This window comes from Penicillium chrysogenum (assembly GCF_028827035.1).
Source record: "Penicillium chrysogenum strain IBT 35668 chromosome Unknown utg000005l_segment0_segment0, whole genome shotgun sequence".
In the NCBI taxonomy this organism is placed as follows: Eukaryota; Fungi; Ascomycota; class Eurotiomycetes; order Eurotiales; family Aspergillaceae; genus Penicillium; species Penicillium chrysogenum.
The window spans coordinates 8,945,202-8,968,877 of record NW_026622753.1 but is presented as its reverse complement, the minus strand read 5'-3'; the positions used below and the strand labels follow the sequence as shown (position 1 = coordinate 8,968,877).

The window sequence follows — 23,676 nt, the reverse complement described above, 5'->3', positions numbered from 1 at the left end:
ACAGCATTGGGAAAAATGCCAAGTTCCGATGATCACCGGGCCTGGGGCAGCGAGGCAGCAATCCATTTTAAATTGCATAGTACATTATGCATGTGAAACACAAATCTGGGGGTTGCAGTCGTATTGCAGGGCAGATGACTTGGGATGAAATCGAGATGAGCTGGCATGCCGATCTGTGTAAGCCAACGTGAACGTGTGTATCTGCATTTGTGCCTTATGACTTCCAGTTACGAGTTACGAGATGCCCAACCATGGGATCAAAGAGGTCCAAGAGTAATCCCATCCAAACATCACCACTACAATTGTCTCTCACGGCCGAAAGGACCTGAATCATGAAGAGCCGAGATCACATGACCCAATAGAAAAATCCCCTTCCTTGCATCAACGGTGCATCACGGCATCTGCAGAGTACTCCATACATACCCAAGGTACGGAGGATATGCATTGTGTATCCACTGCCTTGGAAGGAAGTCCGATCCAGAATGACCAAGTCATGATGTTGCTAGTGGAGAAGGAAAAAAAAAAAATCATTTTGCCACATTGCGATTCGAACTATCCAATCAAGGCTGTGAAGGCCGCCACAGCCGAAAGGTCATTTTTGCCTTGCTCAGCCCGAAGACACGGCGTTCTGTACGCCGACTGGTTCTAGGCTTAAAGAGGCGGTTGGTGAAGATTAGGGATGTATGGTGGGTGATTGGTTGGAGATGGAGAGAGGCTAAAGGCGCTAAAAGGACTAAAAGGACGAAAATACTAAAAGGAGGCTGAGATCATCTGCAAGTGATCACAATCACATTATTCGGTTTCTATAATACATTAATAGGATGCCCAACGTATACACTATCTAATGTATAATAACATCCATAACATGGTAGACCGACTTTTCCATGACGTTGACATTTGATCGACGAACCATGGGTCCTTTGAAAGGCCTCGACCTTCACATCATTTTCTCTTCTCTTCTTCTTCTTCTTCTTCTCTAATTGGACCGGACTGACCGGCCCCTGGCTTTGTGGACTTCTGGTTCAATTCAATTGATTCAACTGATTCGATTCAACTGATTCAACTGGTTATAAACTCATTGTTATTTCTGTGGATAACGTGGATAACGTGGGTAATGTGGGTATACTCAGATCCAGGCACATTTCGATTATTCTCTCTCATTTCAACATAAAATTACTTCTTCCTGCATTTCTGTACCTTGCAGTCTTGTTTATTGTGATCTATTCATATATTGCGACCGGTAAGCCTATCTCCCCCATCCCTTGCGGCGTAAATCTGACGAATCAAGTTTAGTGTGGAGAAGTGGGTTTCGATCTACTGCATTGGATATGTCGATAATCTAAAAAGGTGGTCCGAGAACAAAACAGTGCAACGAGAAGCAGGACTTCAAAGACAAAGAACGAAATTGGTGATACTCGCAATTGCAAAGCACAATGAATGAAAACCTCAACTACTCCGCCGCTAATGGCATATGGCACGGCGAGCTGCTGGACAGCCCCCTCTGCCAGAAATGCCTTCAACTCCATGATCATGCATGTACTCCTCTTTCCAAACCCTTTTTGGCAGACTCGGCAGACGCTTTGTCCCTCCCCCCTCGATCCATCAAATCCCGTATCACGGGAGCCCTTTCTCTCCACGATTACCACAAGTTCCTCTCCAAGTCTGCAGACCGCAGTGGCGATCCCGTCGATCATACAGGAAAGAAATTGAAGCGAAAAACAGCTGCATTGCATTTGAATCGCTCTTCCCCTCTTTCCATCTCTTATCCTGTATCTGTATCGTCCATCGCCTCGAGTCCGCCGCCTCTGTCTCCCTCCTACTCGCACAGCATCGTCTCGCAGTGGAGTGAAGAGCCTGAGATCGGGGAAGCCCAGACTGGTAAGCTTCTACAATTGACTTTCCTTGGATACTCTCGGAACCTTTATTGATAGTTTTATAGTTCAGTACCAATCCACTCAAAGCCCTCGACTACCCGTTGTCTCGGATCTCGGGACTCGAGCTAGACCTAACAGGAAGCGAGTGGTAAGTTAACTGAAACACCGCACAAAGACCCAGCTCACTGATAATAGTCCAAGAATACCTTTCGTGAAAAGCTTCAACAAAGGGCCCGAGCTCAAGCAGAAGAAGCTGAGCGTGCCTCTAAACCTCGAACATCGGACTCAATGCTGGCCAGTACGCAGGCCGTTGCCACCGTTTCACACGGTGGCGCCTGCTTTGAGATCCTGAATCCGCGCAAGTCGCTGGATCTAGCACGCATCGTCTCATACATTGAAGACGTCGATAATTGCTCCACGGTCTCGACAGACAATCAGCGAGACTCTACTTTCTCCATCGAGCAAGGACTGGACCGGGTGTCCTTGTCCCAATTCACCGATGCCTCATTGCCGTCATTCTATTCCACCAACTCGCTGTACACTTCCCTCCCAGACGAGCCCTCAACACCCAAGGGCCAGCCGACGGATATCCCGTCGTCCTCGCCGCGGATAGGCGAACGCGTCCGGTCTCTATCAGACTACTCTCTCAATGAACAAACATTCAACCACTGGAGCCGGCCTGCACAACGCACTGAAAATAACGATCTACGCATCGACACCCACAATGACCACCCAAGCAGCGACAAAGGGACCCCGCAGTCACCACAGATGGCCTCCATCATGGAAGAATCCAACCCTCCAAACCTAGATTTCTCCCGGCGACCCTCAACCCCATCAACACAGACCTTCTACTCAGAAAGCGAGATCGGCGAGCCCGGCTCACCCGTCTACGCAAACGGCGACTGGGCCCAAGTCGACGAGCGCGACAGAGGCATCCTATTCGACTTACAGGAAGCCGAAACAGCTGACCAGCACAACCACCCGGACTACCAATACTACCCATACTCACAAGAACAAGAACTACCAACACCTCGCGAAACTCCGCTCGAGACACCAAGTGGTTCACCTATGTACCCGACCTTCGACTCCGCCTACCCCTACCCAAGCTCCATCTCTACCTCCAAACTTCCCTACTCCGCTCCCTTTGATCCCTACACCTACGACCCGGTGTACTTCGACCCACATGTCCAGTCCGTGCTCGCAGCCGCGAACGCTGAGACGATGGGGTTGCGGGGGGAGTCCTGCACGCGCACTGGATGAGCTGCAGCGAGGGGCCCGCTCTGGCGAGACCAGTCCGCGGTTCGAGTTCCAGAGGAGAAAGAGTGATGACCGGAAATCCGGGACCCAGAGGAAGGGGTTGAGGAAGTTCTTTAGTTGGAAGTCGTAAACCTAGTTTTGAGAACTTTGTTACTGCTGGGATCCGTGGAATCGGCAGCTGGCTGTGTGACTTTGGACGGGGAATCAGTGATTTACGTCCATTATGACTGTGAAGAGCGTGGCGCTTGGGTGTTGAATTGGATTGGAATGGATGGACTGGCTGGACACGGGTCTTGATTCTTTTTTCTTTTTTGGCGATTTCTTCTACCTTGTCCTTTTTATTACTTTTATTGCTTTTTCTATTCGGGTCTGAGACTCGCAATGTATCTATATCAATTTACACTTGACGCATATCAACATTCGGGTTATTTTCAACTTTCCAGTCATCAATTTCTGCTAGGAATGACAAAATCCTTTACAAATCGTCGATCACGACCAACCAAGGAATGTGTCAGAATGCTAGATCGATGGAATGTTTATTTCTTTCTTATAAGGGTATCAAATCGAGTATATACAACTCCATCCACGGAATCCAGCACCACCATAACCTTAATCTTAACCTAACCCAACCACCTCAATCATCATCCCTCTCAACCATCGACGCCAAAGCCGCACTAACAAGACTCTTCCTCCTAAGCCCCTGCTCATTCCTCTTCCCAAATCCCCCATGAGTCTTCTCAACCCGACTAGCCAAAACCCCCGCAGACGAACTCTTCCTCCTCGCCCTCCCCTCACCACCCTCCGGCCCAAACCGACTCCTCGAAAGCGTAACCGCCCTCCTCCGCGGCGACGACCGCGGCGGCAACGAGCTAGGATGACAATCGTCTTCGTCGCAGCAGTCCGACGTCGCCGGCTCATCTAGCAGCGAGCGCTGCATAGCCTCGACCTCAGACTCGTTGCATTGCAATCTGGAGATCTGCTGGCGCTGCGCGCGGACGTCTTGCTGGTATGGATGGGACTGCGGGTTGTGAAAGGGTTTTCCGAGACCGAAATCCGGTAATTCGGAGACGAGGTCTGGTGGCATGAAGGTTGGGCTTGTTGTTGAGGAGGCGGAGGGCGAGGAGAGACAGTCGACGCCGTCGTCGGAGTGGTCTGTGTCTGGGGGTGTGAGGACGTATCCCGCGCCCGGGTAGCGGGAGACTGGGGTGTGTCTGCCGGTTCGGTGTGTGTGTTGGGACTGGAGGTCTGGTGTTGGAGTGAGGGTGTGTTCGTGCAGTTTTTGGGTTAGGGTTGAGATGGAGAGGCGTTTGTGGTCTGAGTCGTAGGGGAAGGGGACGGAGGTTGGGGGTTGTTGGTTTCGGTGGAAGTGGGAGGAGCGCGAGCGGGAGATGTTGCGGAAACGGTGGGATTGAGGTGATGGGCAGCGCGAGGAGAGTGGTGAGATTAGGGTGCTGTCGCTGTCGACCATTAGTCGGTCGTCTGGGTCGAGGGCGAGGCGGGCCGGTCGCGACGATGGCGATGTGAAGGAGAAGTCTTCGAACATTTTCTTCTGTTCTGCTGGACTTCGTCGATGTAGTTTTCGGGTGTATATAAAGTATGGGAGTATAAGGTGATCTGCGTTCCTTTGACTGGAAGGTGGTCGCGGTTGTCGGCCTTTATGAGTGTTGCGATATAGGTTTTCGGGAATTGACCACCTACACTTGAATAGTAGGGTACACGAGTTGTGTACAGTGTATGGTCTTTGATTGATATAGTGCAGGCGATTATTTGCCCCTCGGGAAAAAAAAAATCGGTCGTCAACCACTGGTTGAGGTTGAGGCGAATGTGCACGTGATCGGCAACTGTGCAGCCACACTTTATTCGTAGGTACTTTGCTTTTTCTTTTTTTTTTTTTAGTCGATTTTGCTTTTTGTAAGAAATACGGGGTATAGTTCAGTTTCAAAGTCAGTTCAATGAATTTACTACTTTTTTCCCTCTTCTTCATCCCCTGCAAGATTACCAAGACCCTGGTTCTTTAAGTGCATGTCGATCTTCATGTGGATACCCGTGCCCTAAGTTGATCTCCCGACTGCGAAATGCGTCTACATACAGTGTAATAAGTAGTAGTATTGATCAAATATACATTCAATATCGTGTTGATTGCTTCTCCGGCGCTTCCCTGGTTCTGGGATTTCCCTAATAATGAGTTATGATGTACCAGTTATATAAATGGCCCTCCCCATTAGAGGCCGACTAACCTCATGCGCATATCTATCTACATGTTATAGTATTATATTGGTCTCTCTGATCACGATGGAGATCTCGATTCTCTATAGGCGTTACTGGATACACACGCTAGCCGCTTACGGATTGAAATAGCTTACGCTTAGCACATGGTTATGATGAAACAACGGCCAATAACCCAGTCGAAATGGCAAACGTAGATATGGTCCAGCCGCTTGATGGCATAGACGAGGTGATCTCCAACAAATGAAAAGTGAATAAACAAAAGGACTCATCCTTCAATCGAACAGCCCTTCGGATGGCCAGTCCAGGGGTCCCTCCAGTTCATCAAACAGACCCAGTGGGTCCACTGGGTCCCAACCTTCCTGAGCATTGTCTGTGTCTTCTTCATGGTTCCCTTCTACCCGGCTTGGAGATGGTGACTGACCGGCCGAGGAGGTAGGCTTTGGCGAGAACTCCTCGACGGGCGAAGCAGCGGCAACCGAAGCGACAGGCGAGGACACAGGTGACTGAATTGTAGAAGAGCCAGAGCCAGTGGTCACAGCAGCAGGAGGGTTGTCTGACTCGGCAGTCTCGCTAGTGGTGGGAGTGTCGGCTGCGATCTCTTCCAAATCATTAGCATTCAATCGGCAAGGAATATTACTGCGACACATACTCCTCCGCTTGTTGGCCGTGTTGCAGCTGGAGTGACGGTACGTACGCTTGCGCTTCCTCCAAAGCGCAGGTTCGTGCAACCCCTCCATAAGCGCGTCTGAATCAGTAAACAGGTTGCTTCAGGCCAAGTTACGCGAAGGGGTAATGGAACAACAGTGTAGGATCTCTCTCAGGGATGGCTGGACTTAAGTCGGGGCTGCCAAATGGTAATATTGAAAAGGGTGGGGAGTTAAAGAGAAGAGATGGTAGAAGGGAATACATATGCATGTATGTATATGAAGGGAGAAGCGGGAAGAGGAAAGGATGAGGATTTATACACACGTCGCGAGGCTTTACACCCAACCTTCCGAGCTTGAAAGGTACTCCTTTGCTGCTGTGTATGCCTTTGACCTCAAGTGGGCAGAACACCTTAATATAACATTTACCAAATGATAATCACGCTAATTTTTCGTATTCCAAAATGTAAATAGAAGGAGCTTTGAAGAAAGACTAGACGACATTGACAAAAAGAAAAAGGAGACAAAACCAGCGGAGAGAATGCGAGCTTCTCGCCAACGACTTGCGGTCCTAGGGGGGTTCGAACCCAGGGTGTTTTGGTCTAGGATGGTAGTCTAGAGCAGATATGGCTCATGGTCGACCTACCCACTAGACCACCTGGGCTTTGCAATTGCTACTACACTGACTTTTATATTTAACCAACCCTTGGATCCCCTGAGGCATATACGGTTGCAGACCCCCATAGAGTAAGCTATAGCTAGTTAGGTCCGTTCTCCCCTTAGTCTCATCATTTTTCTTACTCCATTTACCCCCTACTATAGGAAACATCCACAGTCCTCTTTCCCGTAGATATCCTTTTGTGGTGGTTCCAACAGATATTGCTTGTGATTTTAGTTATAAGCAATATGATACACTCCCCTTGCACATGACCTAGGGAATATCGTCTTCTTACTTATTGATAAGTATTTAATGAAAACGAGCGGGCACAGCGTAGATTCCGTCCTTTGATAAACGTGTCCATTGCATTCCATATTATCTATCCAATCATATTTCACTGCACATCACCTATAGTGCGCATAAATGCTAGTAGAATGAAGTGGTAATCTGCTCTTATTGAAAACAAGGCTGAGTCATGTCCCTATCAACGACCAGTATGAGCGGACGTGCAGACCTAGCATTTAATTGAGATTGTGAATGCCTAGGTAACGGTCGACATCAAGGCAACCAAAACCAACGGACAAGTTATTATGATTGAGGCCATCCATCAAGATAAGCATTCCATCCTGAAGCTTGGTCGAGATCCGTCCTCAAATCTTGAGCATCTCAGGCAGCTTTCCAAGGAATCCACGGTATTGTGAGTAGTATCAGTAAACATGTACCGTAACAAAGCACTAGCATAGCCCAAGTACGCCATACGTAGTGCGAATCATCAAAAGCCACTCGTTGGAATTCTTAAAAGTGAGCCATGAGTGTGTCCCAATCAATCACCTGCGTGAAGTATCATCACTGTAGCTTGCGTGTTCAGCTTCGTTTGTGGACTGTGGATGCAGCCGTGGGATTAACACTTATGGGCAGGTTGTTGTGTTCCACCATGGAGTCCTCAACCATAGGACCCTTCTGTGAACCCGTTCTGCACAGCGACAGAGTAAGGAGGTCATCTGGCAGCATTTAAATGGGTGCAGAAGCGATACTTGCAGGATATCAACGCTGCCCATGAATATGTAGGATTGTTCGAACCTTGAGATTGACCATACGACCGTCGACCTGGTACCAGCACCAGGACTTGCTGCCCCAGGAAAGATTGCTGGGATGTAGTCTGGGTTGGGATATGGGCCCCTTAGACTGATGTCGCCCTCCTAGGGAAAATGGTCCCCTATTGCAGTGTGAAATCTGCAATACCTGGTGCTTTCCCCCTCAGCAACCGGCCACTCTTTTTAACTTCGTTGCTTTTTGTCACAGCTGTTTCCACCTTTGTAGTGGTCCCTACCAAGCTTGTTCCCATTTGTGTTCATGTTGCGGTGGTGGTGGTAGTGCTTGTTGGGATTGGAAGGGATCTCGATCTCGTTCATGGGGGCAGCGGAGGAGTTGTTGAGTGGTTCTTGAACTGCTTGATCGTCCTGTTAGCGCTTTCATCCCAAAGTCAGGATATACTCTCCGCATAAGGGTTAGGGTATTGTCCATCATTATAAAGCTCTGCACAAATGAATGGGCTTGAGAGTCTGTCACAATAACTTTCATAAAATGATATAATTCTAATCATGGACTCAACTCGATAAGAATCTCACCGAGCCCACACGAAGCGTGGTCGAAGCGTGGTCGAAGCTTCTAACAAGATCTCGAGCATTGCTACCGTCGCATTAGAAATGCCTGGCATGCGTCAGCCATATGAGAAGCTAGTCCAAGCTGGATAGGATCACCAGTTCACAGAGTTGGATTGGATGCAGCGCTTGGTATTCGCAGTCTCGTCTTCTCCCCAATGTTGTTCACTCCGATTCCAACCTCACGTTTTCAGTGAAACTGTCTTGACTTTCAATTGGCGCGGTCCGGTACGGCGCGCAGAATCGTGAGATTTAGCCATTAGAGGCTGAAATATGGTGGCTTCAGAAGGGTCTCGGTAGTTAGGTGGAGTCGGCTTCATGCTATAATTCTGAGTAGCTGAGCGTAGGTTTTGGTGCTTTGCAACATACCCACACACAACCCGGCATTCTAGACAAACATCCTGCTAATTCTGGATATCGACTTCGAAATGGAACGTTGGAAGCATAGCGGGAAGAACAGACACCAAATGCAACTCGTAACGAAGAGGAATGGATAAATGCAGGCTCTGGCATACTGCCCATTCTTTATGGGTAACCGGTGTATGCGAACGAGGTGTGCGGGAGCGAAATCAGTCGAGCTTACATAGGTAGCCGTCGGATTGTGGAGAAGTCTGATGGTGGTAGCTGGTAGAAGCTGGTAGATCAAGTTGGAGGTCAGGTCTTGCTGGGCCCTGCTGGAGAAAGTCTGGAGGCCTGAACCACCAACAATAGTCGAAAGGAACCGGTATATTCCGTTAGATCGACCTGCCAGTAATGGATACAATATCTCAACTATGGTGGAGGTCATAAAACGCCGACATGGGATAGGTCTAAGAGGTGGTGAAAATAAATCAGAGGGTTTCACTAGGCAAGGAAAGGCAAAGCCTTCCACCATATAGACGACGGAGAATTCACGGCTGTGGTTGAGAGACGAAGGAAAGCCTTGTGCACAAGCATAGCTGTATGAAGGCGCCTTGGAAGGTTTGCTAAAGTTAGAACTGGGTAGGAGGGAGGGAAGCGAGGAGTTGGTTAAATATAAAAGTCAGTGTAGTAGCAACTGCAAGGCCTAGGTGGTCTAGTGGGTAAGTCGACCATGAGCCATATCTGCTCTAGACTACCATCCTAGACCAAAACATCCTGGGTTCGAACCCCCTAGGACCATAAGTCGTTGGCGAGAAGCTCGCATTCTCTCCGCTGGGTTTGTCTCCTTTTTTTCCTATTCCGGTATTATTTATCATAAGTCATTATATCCTCCTTTTTCCCCCATGCCTTTTATTAGTACTTGTGATACATTAAGACAGTCTTAAAACGCGTTTGATGGGTACATATCAACAGTCTCTTTTGGCAACTCGCTCCCAAGGTTGACGTTTTCTTTTATCTCCGATATATGGACCACAGTCGCTCTACCATAGCTGGGATACTACAGTGGCTTTTAGTGACAATGCGTACTTTCATAGCTCTTAGAAACCACATAACCCTGTTTTGAATATGAGAAACGAATCAATCCATTCCATTCATGGGCATACAATAAACACATACGAGAAAGCCTTTGAGGACACAAGCTTGACTACGCAGGTATGCAAATGCCCCTCGTGTAGTTATCTCACTCGACAAAATGTATACCACTGTGAATGTTATGTTTCCAATACTTATGTATGTATTCTGCCTCCCATGAGCAAGCCATATCTTGCGCATTAGCGGAGCACGGTGCTCACCTGCTCAACTCTTGGCAGAAAAGCGGTGTTGATCTTGGTCTCTGCTCAACCATGGTATCATGGACTTGGAAACATCCCATAACGCCTATGCAGTCGACCCTGAAGCCCACCGAAGAATTCCACCGAACAATTCCGGATATTAGAACGAGACCAGGTGTCCAAGACATGAACACCACACTGTCCTAGTCCAGGAATCCAGCACATGTGCAGGAAATTGAAGCATATTGAGGTAATGGATGTCAAGCTCACATCCTGTACAATGTCATCAGACCGTATGCATGTTGAGATGTGATTCCCCAGGGGTAACTTTGACCATAAGGTGACAGCGGGAATAGTGCTAGGCTCCGTTATGCAAGTGATTCATGGAGAAATCCCGGTCGTGTCATGACTAGCAAGCTCCAAGTCCTCAATGTTCGTTCCGCCAGCTTTGTTCGGGAAGGTCTCGGTTCCAGTGCATGGGAAGCATGGGAAGTTGGGTCTTGTTGACAGCTTCTGCAGATGGGAAAAGGTCATGAAGCGGCAGAGGACACATGTTTCGGTATAGCTCTATAGAAAAAGTCATCAATAGTAGTCGCTGTCTTCGAGGAAAGGATGATACTCACCACGTATTGATTCTTCTGATGTTCCCACAAAATGGAGGCATGTGGTGAGCATACAGAGCATCCCATTTGTTGAAAACTCTGTCAAAGGGTTATCGTCACAGCAGGTGATTTCTCGTCTCATCCCACTATGGATTTGGGCTCAAGAAGGTCGCCAACTGATACTCAGTATATGGAAATTCAACCAGTTTTCACGGTGGAATTTGGTTACTGACTGATTGACTAGTGACATGAGCAAACGTGGCAACCAGGTTTTGTGCTGGTGCGTTTCTACACGATCTTTCAACTCGAGAAAATGGATATTACGTGTATTGCGAGAATTTATTGCAGACATAAGACAAAAGCAGGGCAAAGCTACATACGTGTACATAGTTAGCGTACCCTCTATGTAAAAGTATGTACATCTTTATGTTAGGTACCGCATGTATGTTTCCATATTCGCATCTCATAATAGCTTTGCTTGAACATTTGAAATGGTCAACTCCAAAAATGGAGATCCCTATTAACCCCAACGAAGATGACTCCAACAAGCATGGGGTCACTGACCCGATGTCTCCATATTGCGGGGGAAGTAAAGTGGGGAATCTCGCGGTACTTCGGACTTTTGTCCGCCCACTCCATTCTTATCAATGGCCATACAAAGTAGTCCATCCCCTCCAACTTCCCTTTAAGAAGCGGCAGTACACCTGATTATGGCGTGTTCTCACTTTTTGCGAACTCTCCCGAGAACCTGTCTTCAATCTGCCAAGCCTGTCTTCTCCAATCCTGCTAGAACCTTTTCTTCGTCACGAATACAAGCTATGTTAACAACAGAACTCTCCGAGACTGAGGTCTCTGCGCTCAGAACAAACAAGGAACGCCTGGCCAGTGATCTTCATCACTCGTGTCAATGGGGATCTGGAATTAGATGGGGAAAGTAAGCCACACCCACTCTTTCCAAGATCGATGGAGAATGACAGCTAACGAAAGCCTCGCTGACTTGATAGTGGACCTACAGATACTGGCATGCAGCGCCTGGCGCTTTCACAAGACGACAAGAGTGTGCGTGATTGGTTCATCCAAACCATGAAAGCTCTCAAGTGCAATGTGACCGTGGACGAGATGGGTAATATCTTTGCTGTTCGTCCTGGTCGGAGAGCGAATGTACCGGCCACATTCATTGGGAGTCATCTCGATACACAGCCGACTGGCGGACGGTACGATGGTATTCTAGGTGTGTTGGCAGGTATCGAAGTCATCAAGACCATGAACGACATGGGTCTGGAGACGGAGGGCGGAGTCGGGGTTGTCGACTGGACCAAGTAAGATCAGAACGTTCAACTTGGAGAGAGGAATATCACTGACCGTTTCCAGCGAGGAGGGTGCCCGGTTCCCGATCAGCATGGTCTCGAGTGGTGTATGGGCCGAATGCATCCCATTGGTGCATGCGCATAATCTCAAAGAGGTGCCAACTGTGGCATCGCTGCCAACGGCGGCATCAGCACCAGAGACCATGAAGAGCGCCCTGCAGAAGATCGGTTACTTGGGTGATGTCCCATGCTCGTACAAATCTACGCCAATGGCCGCCCATTTCGAAGTTCACATTGAGCAAGGCCCATACCTGGTGTCAGCAAACCAGCGAGTCGGAGTTGTGACAGCCGTGCAAGCGTACAGATGGTTCCGCCTCAACGTCATCGGTCGAGATACACATACAGGAACCACTGCTTTTGAACATCGAGCAGACGCCCTCTATGCATTCGCTCAAATGATGGTACGCGCACGGGAAGTGGCAGCTTCGAAGGGTTGTCTAGCCAGTGTCGGCATTGTCGAGGCAAAGCCCGGTAGCGTGAACACAGTTCCTGGACAGGTGAGCTTTAGCTTGGACATCCGTGGGCCCGAGACAGAGCAGGTTGCCGAAGTCGAGAAGGAGCTGCGCACTGATTTCGATGCCATTGCCGCCGCCGAGGGTGTTGGTATTGGTAAGCCTTGCCGCGTCGAGTGGACTCTTGACTTCGACTCGCCTGCTGTCAAGTTCCACGAAGACTGCATTGACTGTGTGCAACAGTCAGCTCAGGCTGTTGTCGCAGATGCTTCTGTTGCGGATACAAACTCACTTGTGCGGACCATTATGAGTGGTGCTGGCCATGACAGTGTCTTCACCTCCAAGCGTGTCCCAACGAGCATGATCTTTATCCCATGCAAGGACGGTCTCAGCCACCACCCTGAGGAGTTCTCCACTGCTGATGATTGTGCCACTGGAGCATCTGTCATTTTGCAGGCTGTGGTCCGCTATGACCGGAAGAGATTCTTGTAAGAAGTGCTCAAGTAGTAAGCCTGACACAACACGTCTCAATAGGTATAGTTCAACAGGTACAACGACCTCAAAGACACGTCGACTAGTCAAGAAAGCTGGAAGACCTACACGAAGTTTACGAAACAGACCAATTCCACTAAAGCCATGAATTTACCATTTGAGTCAATCTACATCAATTCACACAGATTACATCATGATCCCAGTGGAAACATAAATTTCTTCTTTTTTATTTTGTTTCCTGTATCCCCAAGTCCCAGTGAAGCTGGAACGAGATCTTGGTGTACCGAGGATAAGGCCCGTTTCAAGAAACCCCTAGTCCGGCAGCCAAATTCGGATACACCATCAAGACTCTAGATTGACCGAGAAGTGGTTGACAGGACACCAATGCCTCTCAGCATTTACTCCTGGGGAGCGGCACCACGGCCACGGCCGAAGCCACCGCGGAAAGAGGGAGCGAACTCGCCGGGGGCACCGCCCTCCTTGCCCTCCTCGCGGCGGCGGTAACCGCCCTCACGGGGAGCACGGGGACCGCGACGCTCACCGCGCTGCTCCTCACCGCCCATCATGCCGCGGGGGGAGCGTGGGAACGCTGCTGCTTGATGTGGGTGGCGGGGACAACCTCGGCGGGGAGGTGGAGCCACTCACGGAGGTAGTCCAGACCCTGTTGCTCAATTAGTATTCATACGTGTAGACATGTTGGATGTTGATGGATCATACCTCGGGGGTGAGGGTGTAGTAGTAGTACTGCCACGAGAACTGGGTCTTGACGAAGCCGCGGGAGTCCAGGGACTGGAGGGCCTTGATGACATAGAGGTTCTTGGTGTCAATGTCAGCGTGCTTGGGAAGGTTGAAGTCCTTCTTGGCCACGAGCACTCCCTCTAGAATATAGGTTAGTAAATCCGCACACAGCTGACTCGAGCATAGCGTCGTAGGTCGTGGAGACGTCGACGAGGGTTTTCGTTACATACCACGGAAGAGGTACTCGTGGATCTTCTTGCGGTCGTCCTTGGGGATAAGCCTGTGCCATTGTCAGTGAATCTGTCGGAAATAATCCCAAAAAACGAAGATACGTACATTGTCGCGAGTTCCTGGTGCAAGTCGGGGAATCGCTTTGACAACGCCCGAGAATTATGGTTGATTTAAATGATGGATGAAGAGTGGAGCTTCGCTGCGAGAAAAGTGCGACGGTCCGAATTAGGTGTAGGGTTAGCACCCTAATCGGTTTGTGGTTCAGATCACATGATACAACGTATTCATAATGGCTATCACGTGATGGATACCTAGGTACCTACCTAGGTAGGTACTCCTCAGCTGTTATGTAATCCGCAGGTATAATATGATGAGTCATCATGGGGCGCCTGATCTTATCGCAACATCTTCCATCTTTCAAGCCTACAAGAGTCCCTTTTCCTACAAACAGCTCACCAGTTGCACTCTCCGGCTATATTGGAACTGCGTCCGACAATCTCAAAATATGGCCTCCTCAGATGTTAACGTACTATTATCGTCCTTCCCAGGACTGTCGCTGCCGGCGACACTTTCGTTCACCTTGCCATCCACAGCGACCACATCGGACCTGACAGCCAAAATCGCTTCATATCTCCCGGAATCACTTTCGCTTCATTCGCTCGCCCTTACTACAACAAACAACAAACACCTCGCAGCCACCTCCGAGTGTATCCGATCTTTCCTCCCAACCCGCGATGGCGTCTTTACCTCTACACTTCTTCCGCTGCGCCTGACTGCCCCCATCCGTGGTGGCAAAGGTGGTTTTGGCTCTCAACTGCGTGCCGCTGGTGGCCGCATGTCCAGCAAGCGCAAGCGCAATCAAGGCGATAACAATAGCTCCAGCCGCAACCTCGATGGCCGCCGGCTGCGCACTGTCAACGAGGCAAAGGCGCTCGCAGAGTACCTTGCTGTCAAGCCAGAGATGGACAAGAAAGAAAAGGAGGAACGCCAACGCCGATGGCAGTCTGTGGTGGAGATGGCCGAAAAGCGCCAGGATGAGCTGAAGAATGGCAGTGGCAGGCAGAAGCTGGATGGACAGTGGATGGAAGATAGGGAAGAGATGAGCGAAAAGACCCGCGAGGCAGTTCTACGAGCAGTGAAGGATGGCCAATGGACAGACAATCTTCGCGACGCAATCTTGGGTGGATCAAGCACCAGCGCCAGCGATGAGGGCAGTGAGGAGGATGCTTCGTCCAGCGAGGACGAGGAGAGCGACGGAAATGGCCAACTGTCCAACTCTGTTTCTAAGCCTTCTGCCGCTCCGAAGGCTGCGCCCAGGAAGTTCATTGGTTTCGATGATGATGACGAGTTCATGAGCGACTCCGATGACGAGATGGATGAATCTGCCAAGGGAAAAGGAAAGGCACGTGCTTGATATCCTCTCATAACCAATATTTGTCCATGGTTCATGACGGCGTTCTTTTGCTACTATTGTCAGGGATTCTCTAGCGCATCTGTGTTTCAGCGCCTTCTGCGTCAATAATTTCAGCCTCCGATAGGTTTGTTCAATACAACAATGAAAAGTTGTCCGTTTCCACATTTTCACCAATTCTAGTTATCTTATTTTATTCATAAAACGTACTGAACAAACTAGTATTCTCGTTGCGGAACGTTGATTCATAGTTGTACGGTGGCCCGAACTTGCCAAGTGCGCTATCGATAGATAACTGTTTCCCAAGAAAAAAAGCTCCGCAACTCCGCAATTTCACAAGCCATCATGTCGCTCTGCTCTCGAGCAGTGTTCAGGAACTCGAGATTAAGTCTACTGCATCAGCCCCTAAGGAGCATTCCTCGATCCCGGGCTCGAACGCTATTTTCACTTTCGCGCGCCGCGCCACAACCCAGAGTCCTTACGGACCTCCGCAGGCAATGTCGGTGCTTCTCAACAACCTGCTTTCACCGGGAACAGCCCCCATCTGAGCCTCAAGTTGGCACCCTAGCCGATTCCCTTCCCGTGTGTTGCCCAGGATGTGGCGCATTCTCCCAAACAGTTGAGGAAAACGAGCCAGGGTACTATGGTACATCCCGAAAGCAAATTCGGAAGCTACTCGCCGCGAGGAAGGAAGCAATTGAACACGAAATTATACAACAAAACGAAGCTATATCCACTGAGGGAGATAAGCTGAGCGCACAGCAGGACGATACCGTCGAGGAGGCAGTGCCACCCAAGCCCATTCAAGGTAGGTCATCTAGACTATTGCTCAAGCGCGTCATTGCTGACTGAATATAAAGATGCAGCTTTTCCGGATGAAGCTATCGATCCCGAGAACAACTTTCTTGGGCCTCCCGGTCGAATCACCGAAGTCTGCGATCGTTGCCATGACTTAATACACCACAACAAGGCAGTCTCTTCGCCTAAGCCGACTATTTTGTCTATACGAAACTATCTAGAAGAATCGCCGCACAAGCACAACCGTGTTTACCATATCATTGATGCTGCCGATTTCCCAATGTCTCTCGTTCCACGCATTCATTGGGCTTTAATGCTGCAGGAGCAACGTTCACGGAACCGGCGATCTACGAATGAGAAATACGAGCGCGGAAGAAAACTTCCATCGCTCTCATTTATAATCACTCGCTCAGACCTTTTGGCGGCAACGAAAGAGCAGGTAGACTCGAAGATGGATTACATTCGCACAGAGCTCCGCGCAGCGTTGGGAAGATCAGGGAGGGAGGCCCGTTTGGGAAATGTGCACATGATTAGCGCGCACCGTGGCTGGTGGACCAAGGAAGTCAAGGAAGAGATCCGAGAGCACGGCGGGGGAATTTGGGTCGTTGGCAAGGCAAACGTCGGAAAGAGCAGCTTCATTGAAGCTTGTTTCCCCAAGGATTCCAGGAATGTGGAGAAAATCGAGGAGTGGCTTCAACGCCGCCGTGGTGAAGATGAGATTCCAAACCGGCCAGAGGCCACCATTCTTAACCCCGACAGCCTTCTGCCCCCTGCCCCTCGAGAGGATCTCTATCCCGTGCTCCCAGTCGTGTCTTCCCTTCCAGGCACTACAGTCTCGCCTATCCGTATTCCATTCGGCCGCGGAAAGGGCGAGGTTATCGATTTACCTGGCCTGGAGCGTGGTCTATTGGAGGATTTTGTTCGGGATGAACATAAGCGTGATTTGATCATGACGAAGCGGATCAAGCCTGAACGTTCAACCATTAAACCCGGCCAGTCTCTTCTGCTTGGCGGTGGTCTTATCCGCATCACCGCGGTGAACCCGCAAGATACGGTCATGTCTGCCAGTTTCCTGCCTCTCGAGTCTCATATAACCAACACACAGAAAGCAATTGCGACGCAGGCCGAGGAAGTTCCCTACCGGGGAACTGTCATTATGAAAGAAGGAACAGGAAGCACAATGGCCTCAGCCGGTGTATTCGACTTGAAGTGGGACACGACCACCTCAAATCTTCCTACCTCGCTCGCGAAAGCTGTAAATGACAGGGGGATTCCAGTACCTTCATTGCCATACCGTGTAATGTCGGCGGATATTCTCGTCGAGGGCTGCGGCTGGATCGAGCTCAGTATACAAATCCGCAGCAAGCGGGATGCTGAAGGCGAACCTTCCTATCCGCAAGTCGAGGTTTTCACTCCTAATGGGAAGCATATTGGGTCCCGACGTCCGATTGAGTGTTGGAACTTCATTGCAGAGAAGAAGAAAATCGACAAGCGCAAGCGGCCGCGGACGAGATATTAATTGTGATTTGGGTGTTTGAAAATGTACATTAGGCCATTTAGCATAGCGGCTCGGCGTTTCTCCTCTCTTGTAGATATGTACAATAGTCTTGTTATACCAACTACATCGCATGTTCCCAGGTTACACAATATGCTCATCCCCACGGTCCCCGCAGGTGGGGGGTTTTAGCCTTTCACTTTAATTCATTTAACTTCTTTAACTTCCAAGGTTCTTTCCCACTTTATTTTGACTCCCAGTTTATTTTGCTTGGTATTTTCTCTTGCACTAAACCGAGGTTGTTCCTAAGGGTGATTGTGCAAAACTCATCTAATATTGCTGTCGCACCAATATCCAATCTAGGTTTCAATATATATATCAACCCTTGACATTCAGCAAAACATTCACTTGTCTATCGCATGATGTTATCTTTTCGAGGGAGCGAAAATGTCAGGGAACTAGCTATGCCCTGGCGCTTCAGTCTAACTCAGACCTACGACCCCGTGGAGAACCCGACAGGGCTCATCTCATTTGGCATGGCAGAGAATGTGTCTATATCCCCCACAATCTGGAAATCCAAAAGCTAACCCTCAGCCAGAAACAAATGAGAGCGGAGATAGCAAGATATATCAACGAAAAGGTGCATATGCCAATATTCGCCTTTAGGTTGGCATCATGTCCATTGACCGAAAGTATCCCGCTCTAACAACCTCGCCTAGGTTGTCTTTACCCAAGATTCTGTCAGCTACCGCTCAAGTGCGCCAACAGCTGCAAGACTACCAGCCGCCGCAGCAGTTCATTTGAACAATATCCTCAAACCACATGCCCCAATTGATCCCGACCATATATTCGTCGCAGACTCTCCAACTTCTCTTGGCAGTATGCTGGGATACAATCTCGCAGAACCCGAGGATGGGATCCTCGTCAGCAGACCTGTATACGGCCGCTTTGAGCTCGATTACGGCGTTGAATCCGGTGTTAGAATGGTTTATGCTGACACAACTGCAGAAGAGGCATTCTCTCCTGCTTGCGTGGAATATTATGAGCAAGCTTTGAAGGAATGCGGTAAGAAGATTCGAGCTGTGCTGCTTGTGAATCCGCATAACCCTGTTGGTAAGTAATATATGCCGCCTGGTCCATGGAATTGAGCTAATTGCTTGCCTATTCTCAGGTCGTTGTTACCCAGTCGAGACACTCAAGGCTATCGCCCGATTCTGCAACAAGCACCGTCTCCATCTCATTAGTGATGAGGTATACGCCTCCTGCGTCTTTGATTGTGGCGACCCTGCCGCTGTGCCGTTTACTTCAATTCTCTCGCTCGACTTTGCGGAATTGATAGATCCTAATTTGGTCCATGTGTTATATGGCTTCAGCAAGGTAGGCTTCGGACAATCCCAACGAAGGCACGGAATTTGACATACCATTGTAGGACTTCGCTTCCGGAGGCCTCCACCTTGGTTTCTTGGTGACCCAAAATGAGCAGCTTCGTCAAGCCTGCAAAGCAATTCTGTGAGATCTTTGTCTTTCTCTTGCACCGTGAAAAGCTGGATGATGTTCGACGTGAAACTGACTCTATATAGGAGACTTCATGGTGCGTCACAAGCAGCGGTGACTATTGGCACCGCAATTCTAGAAGACCAAGCTTTTGTGTCGAGCTTCACAGCAGAAGCAAGAAAAAGACTCGCTTCAGCCTACCGGCTTACAACCTCGGTGCTTGACAAGGAAGGGATCAACTATGTCAAGGGCGGGTGAGTATACGAACTCCGACGAGGCATTATTCAAAACCCCCTCTAATCCGGTCATCAGAAACGCTGGCTTTTTCGTCTACATTGACTTGTCGCCTTATCTTCCTCCTGACGGCACTATTACTCCGCGAAACCGAGAATTTGCCCTTGCACAGAGGCTTGTCGATGCTGGTGTCTTCTTGCATCCCGGAGAGGAGCATTCGAGGAGTATTGGGTGGTTTCGGTTGGTGTTCTCACAGGAAGAAGATACACTGAAGGAAGGCCTTAACAGGTGAGTCCTTTGCTTATCATTCCTGCAGAATTTGTTCGGTCCGGCTGATTGATGGATTGTTTTGCGACGTTTTCAGATTGTTAAGTGCATTAAAGCCAAGTGCATGAAGCATTCTCCACGACACTAAGTGTCCGTGACGGGGTGTGCGTCTACATGTGTAGTTACAGTGTCGGAGTGAAAATACTGTGGCAACGTGTTTCGTTTATAAGAAACTCCTTGAAGTCTTCCAAGGTTCAATCCATCGATTATTAAGCTCAAAGAATTGAAGTATTGAAATGCTATATGCTATTCTGGTTTATTTTATTTTTGCATAAGTCATCAAGCATGATTTTTGAAACCGGAAATGAGGCTGTATTTTTCAAAGAAATGTCGTTTACTCGACGTTGACAAACTGGAACGTAGGGGTTCCAGGCACGGCATTCTCGCCAGACAGACCCTCACGCTTCTCACCAGTGCCAACAACCTCGCCAGTCTTGCCACCCTCATCAACAGCAATGACCTCAATCTCCTTGAAGCCGGAGGTGCGCTTAAGACCGCCCACCATCTCAGACAGAACAGCGAACTCATCGAAGGGAAGCTTGCGATCGAAGACAGTGGCGGGGGACTCGCCAGCATTGACCAGACGGCGCTTCAGGTTTTGAACGAAGGGCATGGCCTTCTTCATCTCACCGAACTTGCCGACCTTTGCGTTGAGCTCCTTGTCGTTGAAGGAGAGGTTCAGGGAGTCGAAGGACTCGCGCACCAGATCAATATACTTCTCCTGCCAGTTGGGGTACTTCTTGGCAACGAAGATGGTAAGCTTCTTGGGCTTGCGGGGGTCGAAGGTAATGGCCTTGCCCTTGGAGAGCTTCTTGGTGAAGTTGGCCTCGGAACCCATGATGTTGCTTGCAGTACCACGGACGTAGTTCTGAGCGGCGGTCAGCTCGGGAGAGGGCTCTGGCACGGCAGGGAACTGGGCGAAGTGAATAGACTCGGACTAAATGGTATTAGATCAATGTTGAGCATGAAGTGGGGGGAAGAAAACTGACCTTCTTGAGAACCTCGAGCCAGATGTACTCAGCCCAGTGAGGAGCAATGGGTGCCAGCATCAGAGCCTGCAGCTCAATGTAGCGCAGAATGGTATCCCGGTGCATACCCACGCCAGCAGCGGTAGAAGCCTCACGGTAGCTGTCACGGGAGCTAGTGAAGTCATATAGGCCAGACTTAAGAGCAAGCTTGAAGTCGGTGCTATATAAGGCGTTAGTTATCGTTGTCAATGGACACTCAGCGAAATGCAAACTTACTCCTGGTAGTGCTTCTGGGTCTCGCGGACCAGGCTGTTAAGTTCGTTATTGAAGAGCTTGTCAGCGAAGGCATCAGCAGGGCCAGTGCGCAGAGCCTCGTCCTTAACAACCTCCTCGATCCATTCCTTCAAGGTGTAGAGACGCAGGATGTTGCTGTTGGCAACAGACTCTTCGAAGTTGGCATCTTCAATGCTGTCACCTGCATCGGCAAATGCAATACGGGTAGCATCCGCACCGAACTTATCAACGGAATCCTTGAGAGTCAGGAAGTTACCGGTACTCTTGCTCATCTTCTCACCGTTGAGGAGCAAGTGACCGTTAGCACGGACACCACGGGGCCAGTACTCCTTGGGGAAGAGAGCAATGTGGATGTAGAGGAAGAAGGTCAAGTGGTTCTGGATCAGGTCCTTGCCGGAGACACGGACATCCAGAGGGTACCAGTACTCGAATTCGCGGCGCATTTGCTGCAGAGATTCCTTGCTGATTCCACTCTTAGAGACGAGTTCGTCGCTGATTTCCCGTCTTGTGAAAATGTAGTCCCAGACCTCATCGGTCATCTGGTCCGCGGTCACCTTCAAGGGGCCGGTCGTCTTGCCGTACCGGTCACCGTGAAGGAGGTGAGCGATAGTGTAATAGGCCATGTAGACGGTACTGTCACTCAGAGACTCAACCAGGAACTGCTTGTCCCATGGCAGTTGGGAACCGAGTCCATAGGTTCTGGCACATGCCCAGCGGTTCAGCCAGGACAGATTCTTCTCGAAACCGTTCTTGCATTCGGCAGAGTAGGTGTTGAGGTTGTTGACAACATGGTTCAGGGTCTCCTGCTGCCACTCTGCGTCATTCTCACCATAGTTCAGGAACCACTGGCCCAGGTAGGCAACAACACAGTCGTCACCACTACGGCTGACAACCTTGCCCATGGGGTCGGCGAAGGGGAAAGCATCACCACTCTCATAGAGCTCCTTGCGGACTTTGTCCTTAGCCTCACTGACGGGCTCGCCCTTGTAGTTACCGACGAGCATAGTACCCTTGTAGAAACCTTCCATGTAGGCCAGATCCTTGGCCTGGGCCAGCTGTGTCACGTCCTTAGGAGAGTTGATCTTCAGCTGCTTGACCAGAGCAGGGGCGGTCAAGTTACCGTAAGTGGGGGTCTCAATGAGGGGGAAGATTTCAAGCTCAGCCCACTCCTTCTGAATACCGTAGTACTCAGCCTTCTTCGCCAGGTCCATCAGCGTGGCGTAATCGTCAGGGCTGTCGGAGGGGACGGAGGTAACAACACCAGTACCCTTAGCTGCCGAAACACTCTCCATGGGCAGGATGCGGATACCCGCGGTGTGGAAAGACAGAGGCGCGTTGACCAGTGTTCCAATGAAGGCGGAACCCGGTGCCTCAAGAACCTGCGGCAGCTCGTCTTGAGTCTTGGGGAACTTATCACCGAAGAAATGACCCTGGAAGGCCATATTCCACGCAGCACGCTTGGTCACGACAATATACTCCTTCTCCTTCAGCTTGAAAAGACCGTAGTTGATCTTTGGGCCGACGAAGCAGCTAGTCTGGCCATACATGGTCTCGGGACGCAGGGTAGCCGGAACGAAGTATACCTTAGCATCATCCTCAACCTTTCCTTTCACGAGCTCTGCCATTTCCGGTGACCACTCCTTAACTTGGAGTTTGATCGCAGAGTATTCCTGAGGACCAATGCCCTCACCCTCGGTGCGGTCGTGGTCCATGCAAGGCTGACCGTCCTTAGGCGAGTAGACGGTGTAACGGTTGCCGTACATGATCTTGCCGAGCTCGTGCAGGCGGTTCATCTGCCAACGCACGAAAGCATCGTAGTAGGGGTTAGCGTCGGTGGTAACAAACTGTCGGCGCCAATCGACACGGGCACCCATGCTGTCAAGATCGCGGATGGCAAGAGGAGGGAAGTGGTCGAGCCAGTGAGCAGCGTCGGCAAACTTGTGGATTTCTTCCAGGGGAACGCCAATTGCCAGCATAATCTGGAACTGGTACTTCATCTTCACGGTCTTGGCAGCGGCCTTGCTCTTCTTGCCGGAGAACTTCTCGGCTGCCTCGGTCTTGACCTCTTGTGTGGGGGCTGCGACGGCGTCCTCGGCGGCCTCCGCCTCCTCGTTGTATCCTTCGAAGCCCTTACCGAACTTCTTCACTTCGTTCGCGAGCTTATCGGCACAGGCCTTAATAGGCATACCGGTGCAGTGGAAACCCAGAGGGAAAAGGGCACGCTTGCCCTCCATGCGGGCAAATCCAGCCATGAACTCAACCTTACTAGCAGTGAAGCTGTGTCCGGCGTGGAGAGTACCGTTCATGTAAGGGTAGGCCATAGTACCGAAGAACTTGGGGTACTTCTCACGGAGCTCGGCGGGGGTCATGGCGCCCTGGGGGGGCTTCCTCGAACGAGGGCGCATCGACTTCGAAGACCTTGTTCTCCTTCCATTGTGCCTGGTACTTCTTTTCGATTGCGACTAGGGTGTCTCGCTTTTCGGTCTAGCAGGCGAAATGTTAGAAGATGAAAATCGGCGATGGTGGGGGAGGGGTATATCAACATTTTCCAGTTTGAGGGTGTTCTTCGAGCTGTTGCTCGGGTCGAGCTCAGCTACGGATGCAGCTGCGGCGGCCATTTTTCCTGATTGTCAGAATTGGCCAATAATTCCCTTGAAGAGCGGAGGGGAACAAAAGAATGGCGGGGCGAGATATAAAATCTGTTTGCTCAGTTTGTGAGTCAATGTAATGCGAGTGTATTGTATTTTACGGGGGAACTCCACACTATAGAGGCCGTT

The 23,676-nt window shown here is 50.0% G+C and overlaps 10 protein-coding genes across 10 annotated transcripts; 5 read left to right on the top strand and 5 right to left on the bottom strand.

Moving 5' to 3' along the window:
• Positions 1–1,433: 1,433 nt before the first annotated feature.
• Positions 1,434–3,134, top strand: N7489_011758 (oxidoreductase, short-chain dehydrogenase/reductase family; the record flags this gene model as incomplete). The annotated part of the gene is made up of 3 exons (XM_056717507.1): positions 1,434–1,878; positions 1,940–2,022; positions 2,070–3,134. The coding sequence occupies 3 exons, from the start codon at positions 1,434–1,436 to the stop codon at positions 3,132–3,134; spliced, it is 1,593 nt and encodes a 530-aa protein (XP_056565129.1).
• Positions 3,135–3,765: 631 nt separating this feature from the next.
• Positions 3,766–4,674, bottom strand: N7489_011757 (uncharacterized protein; the record flags this gene model as incomplete). The annotated part of the gene is made up of 1 exon (XM_056717506.1): positions 3,766–4,674. The coding sequence occupies one exon, from the start codon at positions 4,672–4,674 to the stop codon at positions 3,766–3,768; it is 909 nt and encodes a 302-aa protein (XP_056565128.1).
• Positions 4,675–5,632: 958 nt separating this feature from the next.
• Positions 5,633–6,097, bottom strand: N7489_011756 (uncharacterized protein; the record flags this gene model as incomplete). Its single annotated transcript, XM_056717505.1, has 1 exon — positions 5,633–6,097. The coding sequence occupies one exon, from the start codon at positions 6,095–6,097 to the stop codon at positions 5,633–5,635; it is 465 nt and encodes a 154-aa protein (XP_056565127.1).
• A 1,842-nt stretch (positions 6,098–7,939) lies between these two features.
• On the bottom strand, positions 7,940–8,186 carry N7489_011755 (uncharacterized protein; the record flags this gene model as incomplete). Its single annotated transcript, XM_056717504.1, has 2 exons — positions 7,940–8,122; positions 8,157–8,186. The coding sequence occupies 2 exons, from the start codon at positions 8,184–8,186 to the stop codon at positions 7,940–7,942; spliced, it is 213 nt and encodes a 70-aa protein (XP_056565126.1).
• A 3,122-nt stretch (positions 8,187–11,308) lies between these two features.
• On the top strand, positions 11,309–12,909 carry N7489_011754 (M20 family metallo-hydrolase; the record flags this gene model as incomplete). Its single annotated transcript, XM_056717503.1, has 3 exons — positions 11,309–11,532; positions 11,603–11,917; positions 11,970–12,909. 3 exons carry the CDS (start codon positions 11,309–11,311, stop codon positions 12,907–12,909), a joined length of 1,479 nt encoding a protein of 492 aa, XP_056565125.1.
• A 398-nt stretch (positions 12,910–13,307) lies between these two features.
• Positions 13,308–14,166, bottom strand: N7489_011753 (40S ribosomal protein eS10; the record flags this gene model as incomplete). The annotated part of the gene is made up of 6 exons (XM_056717502.1): positions 13,308–13,504; positions 13,555–13,570; positions 13,627–13,787; positions 13,878–13,927; positions 13,984–14,018; positions 14,149–14,166. 6 exons carry the CDS (start codon positions 14,164–14,166, stop codon positions 13,308–13,310), a joined length of 477 nt encoding a protein of 158 aa, XP_056565124.1.
• A 217-nt stretch (positions 14,167–14,383) lies between these two features.
• Positions 14,384–15,292, top strand: N7489_011752 (telomere maintenance SDE2 family protein; the record flags this gene model as incomplete). The annotated part of the gene is made up of 1 exon (XM_056717501.1): positions 14,384–15,292. The coding sequence occupies one exon, from the start codon at positions 14,384–14,386 to the stop codon at positions 15,290–15,292; it is 909 nt and encodes a 302-aa protein (XP_056565123.1).
• Positions 15,293–15,634: 342 nt separating this feature from the next.
• Positions 15,635–17,606, top strand: N7489_011751 (uncharacterized protein; the record flags this gene model as incomplete). Its single annotated transcript, XM_056717500.1, has 2 exons — positions 15,635–16,097; positions 16,150–17,606. 2 exons carry the CDS (start codon positions 15,635–15,637, stop codon positions 17,604–17,606), a joined length of 1,920 nt encoding a protein of 639 aa, XP_056565122.1.
• A 395-nt stretch (positions 17,607–18,001) lies between these two features.
• Positions 18,002–19,602, top strand: N7489_011750 (uncharacterized protein; the record flags this gene model as incomplete). The annotated part of the gene is made up of 7 exons (XM_056717499.1): positions 18,002–18,130; positions 18,181–18,222; positions 18,302–18,695; positions 18,754–18,959; positions 19,012–19,091; positions 19,163–19,330; positions 19,389–19,602. The coding sequence occupies 7 exons, from the start codon at positions 18,002–18,004 to the stop codon at positions 19,600–19,602; spliced, it is 1,233 nt and encodes a 410-aa protein (XP_056565121.1).
• Positions 19,603–19,971: 369 nt separating this feature from the next.
• Positions 19,972–23,517, bottom strand: N7489_011749 (leucine--tRNA ligase CDC60; the record flags this gene model as incomplete). The annotated part of the gene is made up of 5 exons (XM_056717498.1): positions 19,972–20,574; positions 20,627–20,825; positions 20,882–23,176; positions 23,250–23,383; positions 23,443–23,517. The coding sequence occupies 5 exons, from the start codon at positions 23,515–23,517 to the stop codon at positions 19,972–19,974; spliced, it is 3,306 nt and encodes a 1,101-aa protein (XP_056565120.1).
• Positions 23,518–23,676: the final 159 nt, after the last annotated feature.